General features: G+C 38.1%; 1 protein-coding gene across 1 annotated transcript; it reads left to right on the top strand.

The window, feature by feature from the left end:
- The first annotated feature begins 9,202 nt into the window (after window positions 1-9,202).
- LOC104236493 (probable inactive purple acid phosphatase 1) lies at window positions 9,203-15,985 on the top strand. Its single transcript, XM_009790409.2, has 13 exons — window positions 9,203-9,322; window positions 10,327-10,511; window positions 10,648-10,739; window positions 11,100-11,166; window positions 11,275-11,397; window positions 11,885-11,977; window positions 12,193-12,322; window positions 12,667-12,748; window positions 13,059-13,191; window positions 13,985-14,190; window positions 14,279-14,404; window positions 14,952-15,261; window positions 15,451-15,985. The coding sequence occupies exons 2-13, from the start codon at window positions 10,344-10,346 to the stop codon at window positions 15,754-15,756; spliced, it is 1,836 nt and encodes a 611-aa protein (XP_009788711.1). The 5' UTR covers window positions 9,203-9,322; window positions 10,327-10,343; the 3' UTR covers window positions 15,757-15,985.
- The last annotated feature ends 6,883 nt before the right edge of the window (window positions 15,986-22,868 follow it).

Raw genomic sequence — 22,868 nt, forward strand, 5'->3', positions numbered from 1 at the left:
TTAACATCAATCGTTCCATAAGAGGGAAAACAATGTAAGTACTGCTAGCTTCTAAGAGTAGAGTATCTTGGAAGATCGTTCATTACATTATGTACAATCGGAGTCGTGCAAAAGAAGGAAAGGGATAGCCTCACATACCTTGTATATACTGCCCCAATCTCAAGCTATGCAATTGTCAAAACTCCTTAGTCTACAATAAGAGAAACGATACTATCGTTATCATTTAAGCGTCATAACTATTATGTATCGACCACAACCTATTTTACGATGAAACGGACAACACCTCCCCTATATATATGACCTCACACCATTCAAAACAGTCACCAAACAGCCCAAACAACATCAATAATAAACATATTGAGCCTCCCAAAATAGTCCACACACAGCCTAATCACTCCATACATACGACGACCACCGTAGTCGTGTCAAACAACCTGGAAATGTTACGAATAACTATCAGCCCATAACCCTACATATATATGGTGTTTCTCCACACCCTTACTCCTCCAAAACTCCACAAGATAGTAGTAAAATACGCAGCCCAACAACAACGCAAAACAGTCCACAAAACAATAACATTACTTCCAAGCCTTTCGATATATATTTCACAAGTTCTAGCTTCAATGGCTTAGCTGCAACTTGGATAATCTTAAATACATATAGAGTAAGAGGTTCCTTACCTTTATACAGAAAGAACAACTCCAATTTGACCTTAAATTTCCATGAAATATCCCTCCAATGCTGCCACAACAACAAAAAAGCGAAACTAGCGATCAATTAGTGTTTTTCGGCACTAGAATCACTTTAGAAGGCTTGAAATCACCTAGGATTGATATTAAGAACATGAGGGAGTATTTACAGAACATAAACCCTTTAAAACAACCTCCCACATGAGCTGGAACGACACAAAAATGAGCAATAACAAGAAGAACAAGAGACTTACTAGCGCCACGGAATTCCCGACACTTGATTTGTGTTGTTTGCCCTTTTTTGGGTCTTGAATCTTGAGAGAACCTTGAGAGGATGTTCCTAGGGTTCTAAGGTCTGAAAATAGTGAAAAGAAATGACTTAAAACGGGTTGGAGGCATCCTATATAGGTCCAAATATCTTAAACCGCCTTAGTGGGCCCCATAGAGAGGTGCTTGGCGCAGTCTCGCGAAAACGCGAATATCTCTCTACTCCGAGATCGTATCGATGAACGGTTTAATGCGTTGGAAACTAGACTCATAGATATTTAATTTGGTTGGTAGATCACCCCGTAATTCCTTGTAAATTATGAGAAAAGATTAGAAATATTTGACCTAATGTTTAAGTAAAATTATGAACCTAAGTTGCGACAACTTTTGTCGACTTTTGTTTCATAACTCGTTTGACTTCAAGACTTATGATACGGATATTATATGATTAAAATACCTTAATAAATTACCTCTTGAGTGTATTAAGCACTGCTAGATTACCTGAAAATACGAGTTACAACATCCTTGATTCGTTTAACTTCTAATACTGGTTAATCACCCTTATACACTCTTGTATCACTTAAGACCAATAGGATTGACTTCTTATCATCTCAAAGATAATTCCTTCTTGGATTTATGTTAACTAATATATGGCATGAACTAACACATGTGGATATGGGTTGTAACAGGAAATACTACCAGAAGTATTATGGGCCTATCAAAATACTCAAAAGACGAGCACATGAGAGGCGCCCTACTCTTTGGTCTATAGGACCGAGGCAGTAATATCGATCGAAGTCGGAGAACCTAGCCTAAGGTACTCCTACAAAAGCAGTATGAGTAATGATGAGAGCAGAAGGCAGGAACTTGACGAGATTGACGAACAAAGAGATATGGAGTACATAAGAATGGTCGCCCAAAAACAACAAGCATAACGCTATTACAACAAGAAAGCAAAGATCCAACCACTTAAAGTCAGGGACTACGTGCTGAAAGCCAAAACTCAAGCGAGCAAAGACCCCCGTGAAGGCAAGCTGGGAACAAACTAGGATGGTCCCTACAAAATCACAGTCAAAGCAAACAAGGGTTCATTCCAACTAGAAACAATGAAAGGAAAGCAAGTACCAAACAATTGGAACATCATCCCCCTCAAAGACTTCAACTTCTGAGAGAAAGCGTCCCCAAGTCGTACTATTTTTTCCCTTACTTGAGTTTTGTCCCATTTGGATTTTCTCAATGAGGTTTTTAATGAGGCGACAAAGGGAACATAATGACTCGAACTACGATAGGGAGTGACTTGTTATTTTCATTGCTCGACTCCTTATTACTCTCCAAGTCCAACAATGAAGTGACTAGGTAAACTGGAACTGGAATGCCATCCAACACCCAAAATCTTAACTTTCTCTAATGTAACCAAAACAACAATGTCAAAGTAATAAGAAACTTACGTCTATCACTTTTTCACCTTTTTTGTATCAAGTTTATGTTCGACCTCGCTCGAACAAACACCTACCGGCCCTTAGTCGCGATTTAACAAAAAGGTTATATTCGACCTCACTCGAACAAACACCTACCGACCCTCGGCGTAATTTAATGAAAAGGTTATATTCGACCTCACTCGAACAAATACCTACCGGCCTTTCATCGCGATTTAAAAAAAAAGGTTATGTTTGACTTCGCTCGAACAAATACCTACCGGCCCTCGGTCGTAATTTAACAAAAAGGTTATGTTTGACCTCGCTCGAACAAACACCTACCGACCCTTAGCCGCAATTTAACAAAAATGTTATGTTTGACCTCACTCGAATAAACACCTACCAGCCCTCGGCCACGATTTAATGAAAAGGTTATGTTCGACATCGCTTGAACAAACAACTATCGGCCCTTAGCCGCAAAAAAAGGTCAAAATCAACAAAGTCCAAACAACACCTATCGACCCTTGGCTAGAACTCAACGAAGAAACACACTCGACCTATTTAAACAAAGGGCTAATATGACCCATGAATATTTGGCTCCAAGATTACGGCTAGCTGAAAGACAACAACAATGAGGACAAAAAGTGAAACAAGCAAACAACAAAAGCAAAAAATACACAAGTACAGAAGAGAACCACATGAACAAAAGATGCAAGGAATGACTTTGATATTTCATATATGTCTTTTTACAAAAGGCTCTTGAAGACGTCGGCAAAAATACGCAAAAGTTAAAAGAAAACTACTGGTCATCATCATTGCGACCTTCAGTATTCTCGCCAGCTCGATCTCCAATAGCATCATCACCCTGACTACGGATACCCTCATGGTCTCGGCCCCCGACGCCCTCTCTATCCTCGCCCCGGAGGGTATATGGAATAATACCAGGCCTTGCCCTCGAGGCAATATAACATTTTCATCATCCTCTTCCTCCCTAGAACGAGGAGTAGTCGGATCATAACTGCAAACAACCCGAGCCTTGACATGAGCACCCTCGAAGTCTGCAACATAAATAGAGCCCGCTACATGCAATTTGCGAAGCACGTCCAGTCGGGCTTCAGTTTGAATCCACTCTTCGTAGAATTCACAAGGAATGTTGGAAAAGCCAGAAGCCGCAAATGAAGAAGGTTATTCAAGTAGTTTAGCCTTCTTGGCCCCTAGAGCAGCAACCCGATCATAAAGAGCAGAAGTTTCTTTCTCCAACTCCCCAATCCTTTCATCGAGCTGCTTTTCTTTAAGCTTTGCCATTGACAAGTCATTTTTTCGCTCGGAATGAAGAGTTTGAACCACCACCTCAAGGGACTCCGTCTTCCTCAAAGCCTCCGACCGGGCGGACTCTGTCTTCTCTATCTCCTCCATCTTTTCGGCGACTGACGAGCGCAAAACACACACTTAAATTATGCTTGCTAATCAAAGATAGTATATTATAATATCGTATCCACATGGATTGAATTTTAACAGTATTCTCGTAGTTTCTAGCTTGATTGCTATCTAGGAGGACTAATAATTGAGATTTATATGATTAAGAATTGAAAATAACTAAGAATCAAAAGATATTGACTAGTGACTATCGAGACAAGGAATAAGCAACTAAGGTTATCGATGGGAGAAGATAGAGTTTTGACAGGATAAGTGAAATATAATTGTTCGGGATCTAACTCTAGATAATTCACTTCCAACGTTCACAAGTGAGACTCTCGAATTCACTCTATTATTAGTTCAAACGTTCAACAGAACTTCTCTCTCAATTAAGTCTTACCCTCATGAGATACACCAACTTAAGCACTGTGAAGATATGCAAGAATGCATAGTGGATTGGTCTTTAGGAAAACCTTCTTCGATTATTCTCCTAACTAGGTTTAATCAATGATTCAACTAGCATTTTTTGATTCCTTAGAAGAATCTATGAACTCAACTAACAATATAATGTAAATATATCACAAGTTATGCCTCTCTCAATTATATGAACTAGTGAATATAAATGCAATAACTAATTCTTCCAAAATGATTCAAATACATAAAAATAGAGTTATAATCCACAACAGTCATCAATACACCAAATCCGTCAAACCCCAAAGGGAAGTACTCCATAGACATGGAGAAATTCATCTTGAAGATAATTAAAGTATAGGAAAACATAAATTCGATACAAACTCGGATCTTGAGTGAGGAAGGAATGATGAAATCCTTGTGCTTTTGTTCTTCCAACTCCTCCTTAGGTCTCAAATTTGTCAAAAGTCCCTCTAAAATGGTAATTTTGGTGTATTTAAGCTGCCCCCAAAACAAACCCCGGAAGAAACTACCCTTTCTTAGCCGAAATAGGATATCACTCTAACATTTTTGTACTGCCGCGTCGCACCCCCCGCCACCCCATGCGCCGTGCCTGTGGGAAATTCCAGAGCATTTGGAAAAATCATTTATGGCCATTTTTGCACTAGCGTGGTGATCCCCAAGGTGCATGGTGCGTGGCGGTAGCGCATTTTTTCCAGAGTAATCTTTTTTTCTCACTTGTTGACATATAGAATTGGTCCTCGACCCCCGAACACGATCCCACCATATTTTATTAGGCTTTTACTCAGACTTCAAAGCTCCAAATAGCTCGAATTAGCTCCATAACATCTACAAGAACTCGGAATCACTTCTACAAGAAATAAAACACACAATAAGTGCAAAATACTACCAATTAAAGCTCAACACAAGTAAAATGCAGTGAATTAGAGTGCAATAAGTGACTAAAAAGGGGATTATAGCCTACCATCAGCGACCTCACCACTAAGAGCCTCCGCCCTGAATTGACACTCCTCAAGATGACCTCGCAGCAAGACTACCTGAGCTTGGAGATCACTATACTGGGTTTCTACCTCCTGCTAAGCTTGAGCACTTCTTCCTTAATCCTCAACGTCCCCTCTAGGATGCTACATTTCCCAACTACTCGTATCAACTTTTCGTTATTTTCCTCCAAGTCATCATTCAGCTGGCGCACATCGCTGCTCTCGCTGAGCCGGAACCGAAGCTCCTGATACTTCTCAAGACACCTAAAGTACTTGTCCTTCAATTCACATAGATATCCTTATGTATCAGCTCCCTCCGAGCACTTTCAATCTTCACAACGACCGTCTGCAAAACAAACGAAAGGATTCAAAACCTGTAAAAGGGAGCAAAATGTGGGGAGAAGAACAAGCAACAAATGCACTTACCCAAAGGGAAAGACATGCGATATTATTTGAAAGGGTGCTATCACTTATGGTCTTGAGGGTCATACCCTCAATTTCAGAACAAAGAGGACCGAGAGAGGGAACTATCTACTCGGTGTTCACGAGAAAGTTATTATCCATCAGGATCGCAATAGTCCTTGAACCCCCTCCAACCTGACTTCGAGTTGAGTGAGCCCCACGCCGATCATCCTCAACTTATTTGCATCCATGCCGGAGTTAGATCTGACATCCTCATCAGCAACGATTTTTCTTCTATCATCGGCCGAAGAAGGCACGTCCATCGCGACCCCCGAAGATGAGACCTCCTCGTGACTCGTAAGGGTAGGGCCTTTAGTATGCATCACGCCCTCGACCGCATACCTCATAGGATGCATGCTCGCTACCTCCAAGCGAGAGGCCTCAGAACTTGACTTAGGGCTCTCTCTAATGTACACTATGGCCATTTCTTGAAGGACAAAGCCACAACCTCCCACATCAATGACCACCGACCTCTCTCACCCCGTATCCACGTCACTCCGCTTATGAGGCATCTTCACACCGCCATCAGGAAGGATGTCGTCATCGTCAACTAACAAGAAGAGTTGGGAGCAGAAATTGCAGATGGAACGAAAATGTCTTCCTGAACCACGACAGCTGCGGTCGGCACTGATGATATGGTTGTAATAGGAATCGAAGTCGATGAGACAGCGACCGCCCTTCGGAAAGAGGGCACCGGTGCTCGGCTCTTCCGAGAACCCCTGCCTGAGAAAAAGACAAAGTTACATTAGCAAAACGAACCTGTACACAATATAGAAAAGAGCGACCACGATTAAAGAAAGGAAATTACTAGTCGAAGGAGAGCGAGCCTAAATTTCTTGAAAAAACTTGGCCAGTCATGGATCCCTATGATGTGAGGAAGGAGCCGCTCGACCCAATCAGAAATATGAGCGACCAAAGGATGAGGTGAGGTCTTGGCTACAAAGGAAAAAGGCAAGAGGTCAAAATCCATGGACGAACACAGGGGAGAAATTAGGTACCTACGAGTAGAGAAACCAGGTACTTACGAGTATAGTTCCAAGCCTCGGGAAAACCATCAACATTGGCCACCACGTCCTCGGTTTTGACAAAAAAGAAGTTACCAAAATTGATGATTGACCTTGTCATCCATATTCACCACCAAGCATTTCCCCCTCGGAGGCGAAGGTTCAATATCGTTCCCTTATAAAAGCTAGGGGAGAATAGGTGTATTAAGTGTCGAAGTGTCAATTCGACCCCGGCTAGCTCGACAAACTTAGTAAGCATCTTTATAATTTTATAAACATACAACACAAGATGAGCAGGGCAAACTCCGTAGTGATGATAGAACTCCTCGACCAACGGAAGGAGAGGAAAAGAATAGCCAACTTGGAAAGGATAGGCATAGGGAGCACAATACCCGGGATGATGGGCCTGTACCGCATCCCTTTCAGCAGAGATCAACTCGATATTATCAGGAAAGCCAAATTTGGCCTTGATTATTGATGACTCCTCTACTTCGATCTTTGCTGACTATTCGACCATAATCTTCATTGTTGATTAGATCAATTCGACCCATGGAGACCTCGAGATGCTTTACCGATATTATTTTCAGTTATATTATAGATATAGATTTTGACCCATACAATTAGTCCCTCTGCTTATTGAGGTCGATTTTGCGGGCGGGTTCGATGAGCGGATCATATTATTGGTGGTCGAGCTAATCAAGCGGACTGCACGGGTCGTGGTTATTATGACGAGTAGATTACATGGCCCTCTGTGAGCCACATATTTCAAAATACTTCGTATTTCTCGGGCAATTCATTGGAGTTATATTATCCATAGGCCAGGATGGTGTCATAAGGTCATGCGTCATTATGACGCATGTTCCTGATGCATTGTTTTATTTTTCGTATGACCTTTAATCAGACATGCTGCTTCGGTTCTGACGCCAATCATGATGAACCGTTTTTGGTTTTGGTGCCATGACCCTTATAAATAGAGATTTTTGAATCCGATTTTGGAGTTTAAACTTTCTAGCATTTTTAAGACACCCCATTTATTTCCTGCTTTCTTCTTCTCTAAATTTCTTCAGTTTCCAGTGACCTACATTCTTTTTCATTCCTTTTTGTTTGTCACTTCACTGCGTCGAATCATGTCTGAAGTGTCTTCTAGTGCTAGTGAGAGGAGCCGTGTTGCTCCATTGGCAATGGTATTCCCCTATCGTGGGGAGAATGTTTCCACCACCGTTGAGGATGAAACTTTCTTTTCGGTGGAGGAAATTGTTCCACGCAGCCCTGATTCCAGATCCGATATTACCAAAGCACTAGAGACCGCACTTGGAGCTTTTTCGATCATTGATGATGGTAAAAGAGTTAGTGGAGAGTCGCATGCCCTTGATAGATTTATAACAACTAGCTTTAAGATAGGACCTGAAGGAGAATAGTCCAGTGGATATTCTCTCCATTTGTACTATTATGGTTTCTAGAAATATTTTTCCTATAAAACGAAAAAAGACATAATGATAGAGGACATCCAGTATTCATTTTGTAAAATACACTTTGACTTTAAAAGAGAGAATTAGATCTCATTGCAAGCATACAAAACCAACCTTTACACTAAGATTCTTGTCCACACTTTTTCACTGGATCCGAGAATAACTTAGATATTTAAAGGCTTATCCATCACTCATCATTATCAGAAAGAACATTCACTAATTCCATCCTTTCTTGGGTAGCTCATTCGTTTTATTTACATAAGTACCATTTATGGATGTTCATCACTATTTAATACTTCATTATTTCCTTTGACTTCTTAAATATTGATTATGTGTCGTCGTTGCTATTGAAGTATATCTACATATTATTTATTGCACTTCCAAGAATTTCATTTTTTGGATATTATTGTTAACTAAGATTAACCATCATTTGTATAAATTTAGTTAGTTGATCCAAGATCTATATTTTTTGGTCAAACACACACAAATGTCATAACCCACAAAGCTTTTACCCCTTAGGGGTCGTCTGGTATACATACTAAATTATTCCGAGATTATAGTGTAGAGATTATAATCTCTAGACTAATTTATCCCATCTGAAAGGTGAGATAAAATAATACCAAGTTTTATAAGATAAGGTGGGATAAGATGGATATCCAGGATTAAGTCTGGTACTAAGTTAATACTATATTTGATTGACGGGATAAGTACTAAGTTAATACTATATTTGATTGACGGACCATCAACCAAATTAAAGTTAATATCATGCTTTATTCTACCTTATCTCACATACCAAACGACTCCTTAAAGACCATAAGTTTCAAAAAAAATAATTTCTTTTTTAAATGGAATCAAACTATATCATCAAAATTAAAATGGAGTGAGCAATATATATTTCGTCCTATCATCGTTAAGCTACACTTTTGCAACAAGAAGTACAAAATGATTATTCCAAGAATAATTCTTTGGAATCATAAGATGTCACAATCATTATGAATAAGACAATAATCACTTCATCATCTTCGAGAAAACATGTAATGGACTGGATCTTCCCCTTAAATTCTAAGCTTTTCTTTCTCCCTTAAATTAAGCTGCTAAATCAACATAAAACTTTAGCTTTATGGATTTGTTCCCACGTGCTACTTAAATTTGTATCTGGAACTTCATTCAAATTCCAAGTAGTTTAAGGTTAGTATTCCATTCTTCCTTTTTCTATTGAAATTACTGTTTTCAGATTTTCTTGGATACCAAACTTGCCGATATATTGCAGTATGTATTTGCTTTGTTGGATACAGACATAATGGTTGGTCATGATTTTAGTCAGACATTTTCCGTTAATGTCCATACAACAACAGTAACAACAACAACAATCCAGTATAATCTCACTTAGTGGGTCTTGAGAGGGTAGTTTGTACGTAGACCGTACCCCTATCCTGTGGTACAGAGGCTGTTTCCAAATAGAAATCTAACTATAAGTGCAAAGAAATAGTACTATATGCGAGGATAGTCTTAATAGATTGAGGCATTTTTGGTAAGCCTATGTAATTTTGTCTCAGACCTGACGGTATCACACCATGTTAAGAGTGTCTTTGAGATAATCAAGATCAATCAATCTAACTATACGCAATCCCAAAGTAGTTGTAGTCAACTATATGAATCGTCTGCAATCATATGTGAGGATATTCTTAATAGTTTGAGGCATTTTGGGTAAACTTATGTAATTTTGTCTAAGAGCTGACGGTATCACTCCAAGTGTTATTGAGATAATTGAGGTGGGAGCATCAATGATTGGGTATAGTTAAGACTATTCTTGAACTTTAGTATCAACATTCTCCTTCTGTATCCTTGTTTGGAACTGACCATGCTTGCAAAAGATAATTTTTAGGGAAGTTCTTAGCATCTGTTATTTTCTTTTTTGGGGGTTCAAGCAGGGAGTTGAACTTGGTTTCATGATTATATGCAAGGCATAAATGATTCAATTAGCTAGTTATACACCTAGTGTTGCTATACTTGTTTTATTCATGTTATTAAATTTCAAAAGGCATCTTATCTTCATTACTGGATACATCATTTTTCCTTGATTTTCTGTTCTAATCAATACTGTTTCATTGGTTTCAGATTTTGTGCTTCTATCTTCACTAGGTAGGGGTAAGGTCTGATACACTACCCTGGTTTGTTGTTGTTGGTTTCAGATTTTGCGCTGGACGCAATGGAAACTTTAGTAGCTTTACTTTCAATTATGTTGACTCTGGTTAGCCGTCAAGGGGTAACATGTCATGGGGAGCAGCCTCTTTCAAAGATTGCCATTCATAAGACCATACTTGCCCTTGACATTCATGCTTCTATTAAAGCCACTCCTTCAGTTCTTGGGGTTAATGTAAGCTCTCATAGCTTTTCTTATAGTTGAATTTCCTGTGGTCTTCAATAAACAATGGCCTATTTAATCTAGATTTGCAAATGAGAATATACTAATTCTTTCCCGTTCATTGTTAAATTTCCCCTTCAAATTGCAGGGCGAAAACAAAGAATGGGTTGTTCTAGAGTACAACATTTCAAATCCCTCAGCAGATGATTGGATTGGGGTATTTTCTCCAGGTAATTTCAGGTAAAATTTCATGCAGTTATCAATTTTTAATCAAACTATTGCTTGGCCTTGATAAATGACATATTTGGCAATACAAAATGAATTTGATATTAAAAAGTTGAACTGCATCATTTTACTTACCAGTATGATTTCCTACTTATCAACAGCTTTCATATTTTTCTCTTACTCTTTGTTACTATTTTATGACTAGAAGTTCATAAATCGAATCTTGTTCCTAAATGAACAGCTATCTAAACATTTGAGTTAAACACTAAAATCCTAGTCCCTTTGAAAATATTAGTAGTGAAGTTTTGGTAACATCGCGTGAATAGCTTTAATCTGTGATTTTGACGCATAACCATGACTTTTTCTTTTGGTTAGTGCATCTAGCTGCTTCCCTGATAATCCAAGAACATTTCCACCATTCTTGTGTACAACGCCTATAAAGGTTGGTGTTCTTACCCGGTTTCAGTAGATTTGGATCCAAAAATTTCTCTTGGATGAAAGGATAAAGAGTAACTATGGCTGTCCCATACTTGCATTTTTTTTCCTGCAGTATAAATATGCCAATTACTCGAGCCGTCGCTACAAAGACACAGGGAAAGGATCACTGAAGCTTCAACTGATTAACCAGAGATCAGACTTTTCTTTTGCCTTGTTTTCTGGTGGACTCTTCAGTGTATATTCATAGCTTTCTCACCCTTGTCAATTCTGTCCTGAGTTTGCATTTTTGCTCTGAATGCAAGTTTATGTATATATTTTTCCATCACTACTATGTACTTTTCTTCAAGAATATCTAACTCGCCTGTTAAATTATCTCAATCACTTACGAATTATTATCTGGACCAAACTTTCTCTTATATCTTGATTTTCTTCCTTTTGTAGTTAAATAATTTCCTGATCCATTTTTTGTTTGAATTCAATTTTGCAAAGCTTTTGAGCTTTCAAAACTTCGGAACCTAAATAGAGTAGATTCTGTCAGAACATTACCATTTTTGTTTTGTGGCTATGTTCATTGTATTGATCTCTACAACTGTATAGAATTGTCTCTTTCTTTTGGATTTCCTTCTATTCCTCTTTCACTTTTCTGTTTTTGCAGTGTTTTTATATAACATGTAATTTTGTAATGATCTCATTTTACCTTAATTTATCTCCTTATGCAACAGCCAAAGCTGGTTGCAGTATCAAACATGGTTGCCTTTGCAAATCCAAATGCACCAGTATACCCACGCTTAGCCCAAGGAAAGACATGGGATGAAGTAAGTGCTTCGTTCCCTGCAAACAGAGGTCAAAATAAGCTTTCGGCAGCTTAATATTTATTTTTAATTTCTGTAGGCAGGATCCTTTTTGCAGTATCAGTGCCTTGTTAATTGTATCAGAAATTAGCTTTTGTGGACTAGGTTGTAGTCAACTATGTTTATCCCAAATGTGTCGGACAAATAAATTGAGGAAACAACCTTCTTTGGACTTTCAGATGACTGTGACGTGGACAAGTGGATATGGAATCAATGAAGCAGAACCTTTCGTGGAATGGGGTCGAAAAGGAGGACAAAAGGGGCGTACTCCAGCAGGAACATTGACATTTGATCGTAGCAGCATGTGTGGTGCGTTGAACTCTCTTACATTTGAGGATGTTTTTGGGTATAGAATAAAAATGGGGTAATCACGACTAACACGCTTGCTGGAGTTAATTGGATAAAACCAACTGATTAGTTATTAGAGAACTAGCATGAAGAATAATCATAGGTAAAACATAGGTATGACTTAGTTCATATAATTTTGACATATTCAAAACAGTAGATCACTTTCTATGCTTGTTATACAGAAACTATTCTTGAACCATGTATTACCTCGAGAACCAACATATCCTACAAAGCATGTTATCTAATTGTGTCAAATGTTAAGGTGGATTGTCAGTGGTATTTCTCAAATATGATGCCACTTGCAGGAGCACCAGCACGAACTGTTGGATGGCGTGATCCTGGATTCATCCACACTAGTTTTCTGAAAGAACTTTGGCCGAACTCGCTGTATGTTTTCTATCCATGCGTGCGACAACTGTGTATAAATTTGGCATTCATTTTTTCATATCTTCCAGAGATGAGCGAACATTGAAAATTGTTCCTGTGCATGCGTACTTCTATCTTCCATTAGGGGAGCTTTGGATTTCACTTAATATTCCAAAATTCCATGTCAAATTGTTATATTTCCAAAACGAAAATTGACTTCATTGTATTTATAGATGAGTTGGAGCTAGTACTTTGTATAGAACCACGAGTGTCATGTTTTGTTGTTTTAGTACGTGAAATTCAGGATCACACTGCATTTTGGTCTTTGCAGGTATACCTACATGCTTGGTCATAGATTCTTCAATGGCACGTATATTTGGAGTCAGATGTATCAATTTAAATCATCTCCTTATCCCGGTCAAAATTCTATACAACGTGTTGTCATTTTCGGGGACATGGGAAAGGTAATATCTTCAGATTTAGTTACATTGCTATAACCTTTAGTTTTGATCCTTTCACATAGATTTGCATTCCTTTTATGCTGCTACATGTTATTTTTTGTTGAGTACTAATTTTGAAGCTTTTGTTATCTTTCCATTTGGATTGTCAAGTTCATGGGGAAGAGAGGCCAGAAAAAAGCTTTTTCTCAATAGCAAAGTAGTATAAGAATGCAAAATTTTCAAGTTATTTTGAGTATTATCACCTTTTGAGGAAGGTGAGAGAATGTGGGAAAAGAAAAATGACAACATTCGCTTCAATGGTGGTGCAAATCCCATATCCGATTCATCATCCAACTGGACTTTCGGACTCAAGATGGATAGATCAACTAGTTAGGACTGTTAGTTGTCATAGTTGTGAGTTATGATGTCACTACTTAAACACACGAGTGTCTAATTGTGATCATTTCGTGTCTATAAGTTCAACTAGTTCAGTTGGTAGCCTTGCCTCAAGTTCTAAAAGTAATTCTAATCATCCGTTACTTTTAGATTATTACCAGAAACTCTATAGTAAAATGTTGATGTCAATTTGGTAGTTCTTTCTTTCTTGGATAAAATTGGAAACCAGACAAGCAAAACAGTTTATTCAAATTACATTTTCCTCGTTCAAGGAACAAATTCAACTTTCGTGGTATTTTTCATTATGTGTTTGCTTTCATTCACAAAATCATAGTTCCAAACAACTGGTTAAGCATTCTGAAATTTACTTTTCTAATCAGGTTGATCTTGTAATGATCTGCTTTATCTTTACGCACTACAGGATGAAGCTGATGGCTCCAATGAATATAATCAATTCCAACCTGGCGCTCTTAACACTACCAATCAGCTTATTAATGATTTAAAGAACATTGATATAGTGTTCCACATTGGTGATATCTGTTATGCCAACGGCTACATTTCACAGTGGGATCAGTTTACTTCGCAAATTGAGCCAATTGCTTCAACTATACCTTATATGCTTGCTAGGTACACTGCAGTTCTAATTAGGAGAACCTTGTTGAACGTTTAAGAATTTTCTGCTTGCTTTGTGGTAATTCTTAACTTCATTCCGCAGTGGCAACCATGAGCGCGACTGGCCTGGTACGGGCTCATTTTATGGCAATATGGATTCAGGTGGAGAATGTGGAGTTTTAGTTCAGAATATGTTTTACGTTCCTACAGAGAACAGGGATAAGTTCTGGTATGGTGATTTCACCTATCTGATTATTTCATTTCTGTAGGATTTTTTTTTCCGACTCTTGGGATATATCATCATTATTGCTCAACTATGAATCTCACCGTATCTGTGACAGCCCCAATCTTTTTTCTATTCATGGATTATATTCTTTTGAAAAATTCCATTTCATCTGATCCGTGAATTAGGAAGCTCTCCTTCAATGATCGTTAGCTTTGAAACAGCGTCTTTGCAGAACTAAAAATTTACCTTGAAAAAACAAAGTTGATGAACCAAAGAAAAGGGAAAATAAAATAGGAGTCGAAAGTAGGACAAAATCCTGAATCTACCCCATCCAATACTTATATTTTTGCTCGAACAGTCCTTTGAGATACAATCAAACTTCTCTATAACAACCATCCTCTATAACAATACTTCACTATAACGGTCAAGTTTTCCTTGGAATCAAATTTTCAACACTTCACTATAACAACCAAAAAATATTGGAAGAAACCAGGCTGTTGTATATAGGTTTGACTGTACTAGTTTCAGTATTCTTGTTTTCTTCTCTCAGGTATTCTACGGATTATGGTATGTTCCGGTTCTGCATAGCTGATACAGAACACGATTGGAGGGAGGGAACCGAGCAATATAACTTCATTGAACATTGTCTAGCATCTGTAGACAGACAAAAACAACCATGGCTAATCTTCCTTGCTCATCGGGTACTGGGATATTCTTCAGATTCTTCTTACGCTAATGAGGGATCTTTTGCAGAACCTATGGGTAGGGAAAGCCTTCAAAAGCTCTGGCAGAAGTATAAAGTTGATATAGCCATTTTTGGCCATGTTCATAACTATGAGCGGACGTGTCCCATCTACCAGGTAATTTTTGAACTTCCGAATTTGGTCTTCTTTCATTTTTTGTAAAAGGAGGCGCAAATCTTCATATGTGATTTTGCCTATCATCCGACGTTTAGTTAAAGCAGACTGCAAATATTAGGATGTTTCCACCCATCATATTTACATTTATTTCTTACTAATTATAAGATAACACTTCCTTGTTTACTGCAGAATATTTGTACAAACAATGAGAAGCACTTTTATAAGGGCGCCTTGAATGGAACTATACACGTTGCTGCTGGAGGAGCTGGAGCAAGCCTTTCGGATTTTATCCCCATCCAAACTACATGGAGTATCTTCAGGGATTATGACCATGGATTTGTGAAGTTGACAGCATTTGATCATTCAAATCTGTTGTTTGAGTACAAAAAAAGCAGAGATGGTAAAGTCTACGACTCGTTCAGGATATCTCGAGACTATAGAGACATACTGGCCTGCACAGTCGACAGTTGCCCAAGCATGACCCTTGCATCTTGATCAGTTCATATAAATGCAGCAGTCGGTTAATTTAATATACATAGTTGTATCCTCAATTCTACAATATATCAAAAAATAAAAACAGTCAAGACTTCTATTTTTTGCAGGTATGTGATATGCAACCATATAGCTTATGTTCGTTGTTTTCCTGATGGCTTAATGTTTGAATCATATGACGACGATGTGATAAATTTCGGCTTTTAATTATAAGGTTTAATAATCTAACTGCAAGACTGACACTTGAGACATTTTTAGGCATATTTCAATTTCGGTATACGTACGCCAAATCATTCCATATCAGCGTTATATTACTTCTGAATAACTTCAAAGAAATCTCATAATTCATACGTCACTCTCAATTTTGTAGTATTGTCTTCTAGGGTTCAGATAATACAGCTATGCACTTTCCCTGATCAAGAAAAGAAGAGTAGGAGTAGGCATTCAACCTGATAATTACTCCATGGTTTAGGTAACTAGTGTGTGTGACAACTAATCAACAAGGGAATAGGCAGGACACATCAGAGTATCATATTGCCAACCCTGAGATTCAACAAACTTATGGACAATTTCCGCAAATAAGTTTCAAATTGATTTACCAAAGATTACATATTCACAGAAATACATAAGCAAACGCACAAAGCTTTTCAGGTGCGTGACGTGAGCATACATGACCATTAACCGCAAGCTTACATGTAGCTTTGTCGCCTGAAACTACCGATTGAGATTATTGAATATTATCAAGTATACTAGTATAGTTAGTGATATTTATGTTACATTGCTGTTAGTTAGTTACTAGACTTAGGAGGTTAATAGTTGAGTTAGTTACAGGGGTAATTTAGTAACTAGCAGTTTACTTTCTTTATTCACGTGTATAAGACTCACTTCAGCTGAATAGGAAATCATACTATTTTCCCCAATTTCATTTCTGTCCAGAAGCTTCTCCTTTCAAAATGAGAGCTTAAGCACAACCTTCAATTGATTCATTTTGTTAGTTACAATCTCGACATGGTATCAGAGCTCAGTTTGAATTTATCATCGACGTTCTCATCTTTCATTCAATCTTAGTTTTCAGCTTAACAAATCAAAATCTACACTTCACACTTCGTCGCTAGGGTTTTGAATTTTTTTTTCTCCTCAAATTCAGAGATGAATTCTTCTAGCTTTCTAGAATTCGTCCTCAAACGATGGCCGGAGATAAGGAAACTCAGAATACGACCAATAATTTGGACTCGACCAACCCGGTGTACATGCACCCGTTAGAGAGTGCCGGAACGACACTTGTACCTGTTGCCATCGATGGAACTGGGTACAGATCTTGGAGAAGAGGAGTTCTCAAAGCATTATCGGTGAAGAACAAGGTTGGATTCATTACGGAGAAATGCAAGAAACCTAATGCTGATGATACAACTTATGATCAGTGGGCTCGATGCGACACATGGTCACATCGTGGATCCTAAACTCACCTTCAAAGGACTTGACTGATAGTCTACAATATATCAGTGATGCTAAGAAATTATGGCAAGAACTGGAAGATTGATATGATCAAACTAATGGAGCGAAATTGTATCAATTGCAGAAGGAAATTAACGACCTTAGCCAAGGGGCTTTGGACATCACAGGCTATTACACAAAAATGAAAAGGCTTTGGGAGAAATTAAATACCCTGAATGCACATGCACAATGCAATTGTCAATGTACTAAAGGCCAATATGCACAAGGCTGAGCAGGATCGAAAATTGATTCAGTTCATAATGGGCTTAAGCGAAGTCTACACAGTAGTGAGAGGCAACATACTTATGATGAATCTACTGCCCAGTATAACACAGGCCTTCTCCATTCTAATTCAGGAAGAGAAGTAGAGAGAAGTCAGGCCAAGCAACAGACTGGTTATGAAGTCCACGTCATTGAATGTAAATAAACCTAGGAATAATAAGTTTAGGACAAATTACAATCAAAGAGGAAATGGTGCCGCCCATAACTCATACAATTCGAACAAGCAAAGCTATCCACCTGCCAAGTCTCGACTGTTCTGTGACTACTGCAAAAAGTCAGGGCACACCACGTATAATTGCTATAGGATACATGGCTTTCCACAGGATTTCAAGTTAACTAAGGGAGGAATGCAATATTTGCTGCAAATGTTCATGCAGAATGTGAAGAAGTTGAAGGTGAAACTCATGATCAGGGATTTCAGCACTTGACAAAGGAGCAATACAATCAGCTGCTCAGCTTATTGGAGAAATTTCCAGGAAGGAACACAAGGGAAAGTTGAAACAACATAGCCTGTAGAGCTGCAAGCTTTGCAGGTATTCTAGCTTGCTTTACTTATAAAAAGATTGCTGAAACCACTGTATGTAAATGCTCTAAATCAGTTGCTGACTTGTGGATATTAGATACTGGGGCTTCAAATCACATGACTTATAGGAAATCTTTTTTGAATAACATTAGAACCTTATTTTATCCATTTTTTGTTACACTACCTAATGGATATATGGTGAAAGTGACAGAAATTGGGGATATATTTCTTGGTCCAATGTTAACTTTGGTCAGAGTGTTGTATGTACCTAGTTTTAAATACAACCTCATCTCTATTCACTCATTAACAGACTATCTCAATTGCATAGTTAATTTCAGCAAATATCTTTGCATGATGCAGGCCCCTTTAACGATGAGGCCTCTGGAATTGGTAAAGCAAGGAGTGGTCCGTACTTCCTATGCTCAAAGTGTCACAGTTGTCCAAAGTCTAGTATATCTTATAGTCCTTCTACTCTTTGTTCCCGTTCGTGCTTTCCTATATTAGTTGATATTGTAAATAGATGAGAGAGTCACAGTTCGCCTTTACATTCATTGTCAATTGTGAATAGATCACCACATTCACTCAACAATGTAAATAACCTTCATTCAAGAAATAAAATTGACTCCTCCTTTGGTATACATTCTTTTCTATCATCTATTGCATCTCATGGGGACAGTGTTGAACATCTGTGGCATAACAGACTAGGTCATGTACCCTTTGTGAAAATGAGAAGGATATCTGCTATACTTGTTAATTTTTTTCCGAACAACCTTTTCTCTGTTCTATATGCCCCATGGCAAGGCACAAAAGACTACCATTTCTCCAGAAAACATCATCTACTACTAAAACCTTTGAACTTTTGCACATAGATTTATGGGGCCCCGATCATATAGCCACACATGACAACTATAGATATTTTCTTACCATGGTTGATGACTTTAGCAGATCATCCTGGACACATCTTCTGAGTAGTAAAAGCAATACCCTTCAAGCCATTGAAGCACTCATTTCTATAATTGAAAACCAGTTCAATTCTTCAGTCAAAGCTATTTGAACTGAGAATGGGCTATAATTTCTAAATAGTGAGGCCATGCTATTCTTTCAAGACAAAGGCATAATTCACCAGAAAACCTGTCCATACACAATAGTGTGGTAGAAACAAAACACAAATATCTACTAGAAACTGCAAGGGCCCTACTTTATCAATCCAAATTACCAATGAGATATTGGGGGGGGGGTGTATCCTAACTGCCACCTACCTGATAAACAAGTACCTTCCACAGTCCTTAATAATAGATGCCCTTTTGAGCTTCTTTATAACAGAAAACCAACCTACTCACACTTTAAAAGCTTTGCTTGCTTATGTTACCCACCACACTCAAGACACACAAAAATAAATTTGAGCTAAGGGATACTCCCCATATCTTTGTAGGGTATCCCTTTGGGGTTAAAGGATATAAGGTCTTGGACCTAGTCACAAAGAGGCTATATGTATCTAGAGATGTTTAGTTCCATGAAGATGTATTTCCTTTTGCCATTTCACCTGAACATTCTTCCTTTCCTTCTGCTTGCATATGGTAAATTCTAATCCTTCATGTCCAAACACCATAGTGAATAATTCTGATGATCATTGTACTATTGATAGAAATGCATCAACTTTTGCCACTAATAGTCCTATATCTGAAGATACACAATCCCCAATTACAAATACATCACCAAATTCTTCAAACTCTTTAAGCCTACATAACCATGACTCACACCTCAGCCAAGAATCAGACAACAGAGCTCATACTGATAGTCCTATAACTGGAAGTCATTCAGAAACACATGTATCACCCCTTGAGAAAATACATCACATAGAACCTGATAATAACCAACCTAATCCTATATAGCATAGGAGCACATGTAGAACACTCATCACTCTTTCCCACCTTAAAGACTATGTGTGTACACTACTAAATATACAACCACATGACCATTCAAGCAATAGTATAAGTCCTGAACATCAACCAGTTCCTTCTTCATCCACATCACTCACTGTCTTTGTTGCCAACAGTCATTCTGTATCCTTCAATGCTTTAAGCCATGATAGTCAGTAGCTGGTAAAGAATATTTCACATGAGTGTGAACTAAGATCTTATGAGAAGCAACTATGAATTATGCCTGACAAGTAGTAATGACACAAAAGTTTGAAGCTTTATATACTAATCATACTTGGGATTTAGTGAATTTGCCTACAGGAAAGAAAGTTATAGGGTGCAGGTGGGCGTACAAAATCAAGCACAAAGCAGATGGATGTGTGGAAAGATACAAGGCAAGGCTTGTGGTAAAAGGATACACATAGGAGGTTGGAGTTGATTATATAGAAACCTTTTCTCCAAATTAAAGATGACTACTGTTAGGACCTTAATCAGCATTGCAGTAAAGAGAGGATGGGATCTCTATCAGATGGATGTGAACAATGCTTTCCTCCACGAATATCTACATGAGGAAGTGATAGAAACTAAGGGTCCACCAAACTATATAAAAAACCAGGTTCTCTATTAGTTCCCACAAAACACACGCACACTACAGTAAGTAAAAGACACAATAGAGTTTTACGTGGAAAACTCTCAGCTCACGGGATAAAAAACCACGACCTACCCTTGAAGGATTTCAACTTCACTACTGAGCAAACTTTAGATAATAACCTATTGTAACCTAGGAATTAACCTCTTAATCCCTCACTAACTTGTAATAACTCTATGACAAGCCACTTTGTAATAACTCTATTACAAGCCACTTACAACTCGACTAAGTCTAGCCAAGACACACATACATGGGTTTATGATTTACAAAGATTTCCTATATAATGATTCTAACTAAGGTAAGTAGGAATTACAAGTAGAGTGCTTTAACAAAAGTACAATATAATTAAGGACATGTAATAACTCGATGCAGGAAACTGGTTCGTTGTTATGTTGTTCTTTGTTCTTGATACCCCTGAGAGTCACTTGCAAGATTGATAGATGACTTGAGAGAATGCTTGATTGATTCTCGTATGTGCAAGTATTTTGTTTTACCTTTGCTTGATGTTAATAATTCATTTGTGACATCACTTGAATAATGTAAGCAAGTTAGGTAAATGACATTCCCCATAAAGTTGACTGATGCACTATTTTTGCACTGTTGCGTGTGCAGGCAGGAACTTTACAGCTGGGGAGGTTGACTTGTATAGTCACCACGGGAACTGGTAACTATCCGTTCCCTCTGTTGTTCCTTTGACTCTGAAGAGTTGAACCGTGTCTCCAGCTGGAGACTTGTTGATCTTAAGTTCCTGAGGATATGTAACAGGTTTCTTATCTGGTTCTTAATAGTAAGTTTGTTAGATCATCAAAACATAACAAGGATACACATATAAACTATCAATTTTCCCCTTTTTGATGATGACAAACTTATAATTCAAGTTCCCCTAAGAACTAGAATGGCATTCGCATTTCCTGTATTCCCCCTGAATCTGTTCCCCCTTAATTATTTTTCCCTCTTTTAGCATCATAAAAAGATCAATAGTAGGCCTTAAGCAAAAAGAAGTCTAGCTCTAGATAACTCATGCCACATGTGTGCACACAATCATAACTAAAACATAGCAAAATAGCAAGGCATACACAACAAAAGGATGAAACTTTCATTAATTTTGGATAATTAAACAGGGAGCAATTCCATTATTTCCAAACACATCCACAAAATAAAAAGACCAAAAACAAAAGTACTAGTCATAAACATCATCAGAATAAAACATAGGACATACACTAAGAACTTGACACTTAAGGGGACACTGTTTAGGGAGCACTGGAAGGGGAATGCCTAGATGAAGAGGTAAGGGATCGAAGAAGGATGTCCATTCGAGCATTAGCTGAAACCTGCTCATTGAGCGCCATCTCCTTCAAGTCCTCAACCTGTTTCTGGAGGTCGGCATTTTCCTTGGTCAAATGGGCAACCTCTGTGCTTTGAGAGCTGTTAGAACCAGGTGCTTCCTGAAGCTGACTTAGCTGACCCTCAAGAATGGCATTCCTTGCCTTCAGCTTCCTTATCTCAACAGTGGCACTGTTTTGAGTGTTGATCAACTAGGAAATAGTAGAAGTGCTGCCAATCCCTCCAACTTTTTCAATGCATTCACATTCCTCGAGGGTGGCCTTGGAGAAAGTTTGCTAACTGGTACCCACTTTAGCTCATCCCAAAAGGACTTTGAAGAATTCAAACACCTTAGTAAAGAGAAGCCCGTAAGGCAGCCCATGATTACTATCCTTGAAATCTGCCACCTTCTGCACGTGTTCTATCATGATGCCAGGCAGGTTGATAGTTATGTAACCAGAGGCATATCCAGGATTTCACGAGAATGGGTGCACCCAGGGCGAAGCTATGTATGACGAATTGACCATTGTTCCGAAAAATTATACTATGTATAGGGTAAACTATTACTTGTTTTTAAAAAAATAGACTTTGAACACTCTTGCATAGCCCACTGACAAAGGATGTTAAACATTTGAACACCATTATTAAATTTTCTGGCTTCATGAACGTTATTTTTTTTTCAACCCAACTTCATAAATCAAATAAAAAAGATAAAGAAACAAAAGAAGAAGTGAGATTGATAAAAAGACTGGAAAAATATGTGACTTTTGTTTGTAGAAAAGTTGGTATTTTGCTGATTTGCAGAAGACTTAAAGCGCTAGAGAGTTTTGTGTGGAGAGGTATTTTTAATTTAGGGATTTTGAAAGTATAACTGAAAGACTAAAGAAGCAATTATGTAGTAATAAAGAGAGGAAAAGAAAAAAAG

Source organism: Nicotiana sylvestris, chromosome 3 (assembly GCF_000393655.2).
Source record: "Nicotiana sylvestris chromosome 3, ASM39365v2, whole genome shotgun sequence".
Taxonomy (NCBI): Eukaryota; Viridiplantae; Streptophyta; class Magnoliopsida; order Solanales; family Solanaceae; genus Nicotiana; species Nicotiana sylvestris.

Bases quoted from the DNA above. Each gene is read 5' to 3' on its own strand.
- LOC104236493 (XM_009790409.2), top strand. From the start codon at position 10,344: ATGGAAACTTTAGTAGCTTTACTTTCAATTATGTTGACTCTGGTTAGC. The intron at 13,192-13,984 runs GTAATATCTTCA...TACGCACTACAG, and splicing joins TTTTCGGGGACATGGGAAAG to GATGAAGCTGATGGCTCCAA. The intron at 14,405-14,951 runs GTATGGTGATTT...TTCTTCTCTCAG, and splicing joins GAGAACAGGGATAAGTTCTG to GTATTCTACGGATTATGGTA.